General features: G+C 45.5%; 1 protein-coding gene across 2 annotated transcripts in view; it reads left to right on the top strand.

The window, feature by feature from the left end:
- Window positions 1-4,266, top strand: part of SLC24A3 (solute carrier family 24 (sodium/potassium/calcium exchanger), member 3) — a 484,048-nt gene that overhangs the window by 441,240 nt on the left and 38,542 nt on the right. For both annotated transcript variants that reach the window (XM_014530108.1, XM_014530109.1), the window contains exon 10: window positions 3,984-4,117. In XM_014530108.1, coding sequence (XP_014385594.1) covers window positions 3,984-4,117 — 134 coding nt within the window. The remainder of the gene's footprint in view (window positions 1-3,983; window positions 4,118-4,266) is intronic.

Below are 4,266 nucleotides of genomic sequence, written 5' to 3'. Positions count from 1 at the left end.
TTGCACTGCAAATGTTCCCCATACTCGAAGGTAAAATGTAAGCACCAGGGTTGTGAACCTGCTGGTTCATCATTTTGCCAAGTCCCATTGGGATGAGGAGCTTATAAATAGTACAGAGATCTTCGGTGCTGCGGCTGCCAGCCCCCATGGGAGCAGTTTCTTTTATTCTAAATTAGCCCATACTTTCCTCAGCATATGTGACCGCAGGAGTGATTTCCTTCTCAGGGGCCAAGAAATTCGAAGGCTTTCAGAAGCTGCCAGTTTGGACATGGCAGGGAGCAGGCTGGAACTGGCAGGTCAAGGTTTTCTTGCTCTGAGGCCTGACAGTAATTAGTCCAGCCACCAGTGGCTGCGAGCCCCGTTCAGAGGAATCAGTGTGGCCTCTGGCAAAGGTCACCTGAACCGTGAAGGTAGGAGCTGGCTTGCCTATGTCTGCAGGCCTGCCACCCACCACTCAATGGGGAGTCCAGGCTTCACCTCAAGAGCTGTCCGTGGTCAGTGCAGACGCAATGTCTGGGTCTTGTTACCTGAACAAGGCATTTCTAGAGTGTCATGGCGTAGAGTAACCATGAGATGACTGACCAAGAAATCAGGGGCTTTTATCAAAAATCACCTTTCATTTACAAATACCAAGAGGTGGGCTCCCACAAAAACTAGAGTTGGTCCAAAGGCTTTCTGACATATCTAGATTTCAAAGGAAAAGCCATTCAAGATGGGAGCATCCATCTTGCTCCTCTTTCTCTAAAATAGCAAAGTTAAAATAATAATAGCAAAGTTAGGGAATCAGTGCCACAGTGACAGGCCTCAACAATACACGTGTGTTTCTTCGTTGGTTTTTATTTATTTCACCCTTTCTCTCTTTTTTTTTCTTTTTTTTACTTTCTGTGGTTCTAAGTTTGAGTTCCCAAAGAGTCAAGAGCCCTTTTCTTCCTTTTAGAAAAGGCATTTTGGTCAGTTTTTCCAAAGAATTGACTGTCTGCTATATGCCCAGCAACTCTAGCATTTGGAATTTAGATGAAAGCATGTCCCACACTGAATTCACTGGAAGCTTCACAGAATAAGCAGGTCTTCAAAACCAAAGCTGGTCTACAGGGAAGCTGGATTGAGGGGTTTTACTAGTCCCCTCCTGTGACCACTGCACTCCTCTGCCAGGCCATTGCCAAGCCCGTGGGCTGCTGGCGGGGCATGTGGACATTAAGAGAACACAGTGAACGATTTCTCTCCTCTCCTCCAAACCATACCCAGTGTGAAAGCTAATGAGGTGTGTTTCTGCTGATGCCTCAGCTTCACTAGCCTTCCAGCTGTTCAGACCAGCAGGAGACAAATAAAACCGGGAATGGCGGCCACTGTGCTTGCGGGATTTTCTCCATAAATCCTGGTCCTAAGTTCTAAATTGAAATCTCTGCTCTTTAGCCATCCCCCTCTGCAATCAGAGGCTTTAATCATTGGGTTTTATAAAATCTGATTTATAAAATTGCATGCTTCACAATAAAGTAGCTTCAGGGTGCAAGCACAAAATTTAAAACACTCAATTAAAAATATAAAACAGAGCGGCAGCAGTTAAAAATGGCATATATTAGAGTCCTCAGCTGCCTCCTGGGTAGATGGCTTTAAATGACATTAAACATTCTTTCGGGAAGTCAAAGAGCCACTTAGTTTGGCCAGAAAGCTCATGGGAACATGAGGCACACCTGGCCTCGGCGAGGACTGATTTCTGCACCTCTGCATCACTCCTCTAGGATTTGGTCCCCAGATGAAGCAATATGGTCCAGAGGCTAAGATCAAGTCCTTCACTTCAAACCCTGGCTGCGGATCCCACCCGCCACTTACTAGCATGGGGACCTTGGCCAAGCTATTCAGGCATTTATGAATCTCAGTTTCCTCTTCTACAAAACAGGGTTAATCATACTTCCTACCTCCAATGTTTTTTTGTAAGGATGGGGTGTGACAGCATAGTTACTATCCAATATCTGGTTTCAAGGAAGTTCTCATAATACTATCCATAGTATCGTATCCTGTTACCCAAATCCAAATAAATATATAACACAGAGTTGTACTTTAACACCAAACCCTCATGCAAGTCAGTATTTCTATGTGGAGAATGGATTCGGGGTCAAGATGACAGGAACAGTGCCCCTCCCACATGGCTCTATTAGTTGGGCAAGGCACTCTTGTTGAGTCTACAATGTGGAAAGATCTTCCATTAAGAAGAATGTTGAATATAGACAAAAGTTAACAGAATAGTGCAGCAATTTTCAACCGGTGTGCCACAAGAATTTCTAAAACATGCAATACCTGACTATTTAGGCAGGGGCACTGACCAAAAGATTGTCAAATAAAAAATGGCAATGCCCACACAATAGCCGTCCAGTATGAGTGAATCAAAATTATACCTTTTATTTTCATCAGATTGGCAAAAAATATAATCTATTTTTGGTGGGCCGCAGAATTTTGTAACTAGTTTATGTGTGCCATGAGATGAAAAAGGTTGAAAATCTCTGGAATCGTGTGATGGATCCCATGTACTCACCACCAGCCACCAGCCACCCACAGTTGCTCCATCCACACTCCTATCAATTTTCCTTCCTCTCTATGATTTGAAGTCCCAGACTTCAGGCCAGTTCATTCATAAAAATCTCAGTATATGAGATTTTTAACATAATACATTATTATCATACCTAAAGTTAATGCTAATTTTCAATAGAACTGAAGATCAAATCAGTGTTCAGATTTGCAATCATCTCTTAAGCATCATTTTTACAGGTTTAGTTTAATCTTATAAATGTCATAAATACTTTTAAAAAGCAGAATCCAAATAAATTCCACTCATTACAATTAATTGCTCCATGTCTTGGCTCTCTTTTCATCTATAAATCCCCCCTCTGTTTACCTTTTTTTTTTTTCTTTCCATTTATTCTTCAACAAAGTTGGATTGCTTGCTCCACAGAGGTGTCCACAGTTTGGAAATTGGTGTAGTGTGGCCTGCCCCTCTGGCTTCTGTGTTTCCTCCGTGTCAGCCATCAACCTGATTCAGGTTAAACTGTGTCCCAAGTGGAGGTGCATCCTCCCACCAGCAATCACGTTGTCTCTCTGTGATGTCGGCAGCCGCTGATGCTCAAAATCTGGCTCCATTATTGCTTTAGGGTTGTGCAGTAGTAATGTTCTGCCTCTTATAAGAAGCCCTGTCTGGTTTGGCTCAGTGGATAGAGCATCAGCCCATGGACTGAAGGGTCCTGGGTTCGATTCCAGTCAAGGGCACTTACCTTGGTTGCAGGCTCAATCCCCGGCCTGGGTCAAGGCACATGCAGGAGGCAACCAATCGATGTGTCTCTCTCACATCGATGTTTCTCGCTCTCTGTCTCCCTCTCTCCCTTCCACTCTCTCTAAAAATCAACAGAAAAATATCCTCAGGTGAGGATTAACAAAAAAGAAAAATGATGGCATAAGAGTAACAGAGAATCACAGGATGCCAATCTGTGCCCTCAGGAAACCCAAGACAGACAGAGACCTAGAGTGCCAGCCAACCTGTCACACGTAGACCATGACACACCAGGTAGCAGCATGGATGAGACACCTCTCCTTTCCCAGCAAGGTGTCCCTGACAGCAAAGGCCCTGGAGACGTGGCCCAGAGAAGGGAGACGTGGCCATCCCACTAAGTCTCATCCGTGTCCTTCCATGCACGGACTCCACGTCAGGGAGCTCAATCTCAGAGGTGCCTCCATGGACATTGAAGAGATTGCAGAGAAAGCAGTTTGTCACTATGTGTTTATGGAAAGTTGATTTCATGTTCACATATCCTTACATTGGAAAATGGGGCAGGTTGTATATTATGAGGGAAACTGCAATGACAGAATAATAACAATAATAACTGGAGGTGTGGGGTCCCCACGATGCGTCCAGACGGCAGGGACACTGGGTGGGAGTTGGGGAATGGAGGAACAGGGAACGCTGATGGGCTCTCTTCCCTTGTCGCTCTGCTCAGATATAACGCTTGCATACACCAGTGCTTCGACAGGAGTACGAAAGGTGCTGGAAACATGGTCAACGGCTTGGCCAGCAATGCCGAAATAGATGACAGCAGCAACTGTGACGCCACTGTGGTGCTACTCAAGAAAGGTAACCAAGGAGAGCCTGTGCCCAGGAAGTAAGCACACAGGGGGCACTGCAGCTGGCCTGGAGAGGGCGCTGCCTCTCTGAGGGAGAGCAGGCTCCTGTCCTCCCTCCCTCCCTTTGGCCACACCCTGGGGCAGGCTCATACCTGGTGA

The sequence above is a fragment of the Myotis brandtii genome, unplaced genomic scaffold (assembly GCF_000412655.1).
Source record: "Myotis brandtii unplaced genomic scaffold, ASM41265v1 scaffold72, whole genome shotgun sequence".
Taxonomy (NCBI): Eukaryota; Metazoa; Chordata; class Mammalia; order Chiroptera; family Vespertilionidae; genus Myotis; species Myotis brandtii.
The sequence above is the reverse complement of the archived record's forward strand: the minus strand, read 5'-3'. Positions and strand labels throughout refer to the sequence as shown.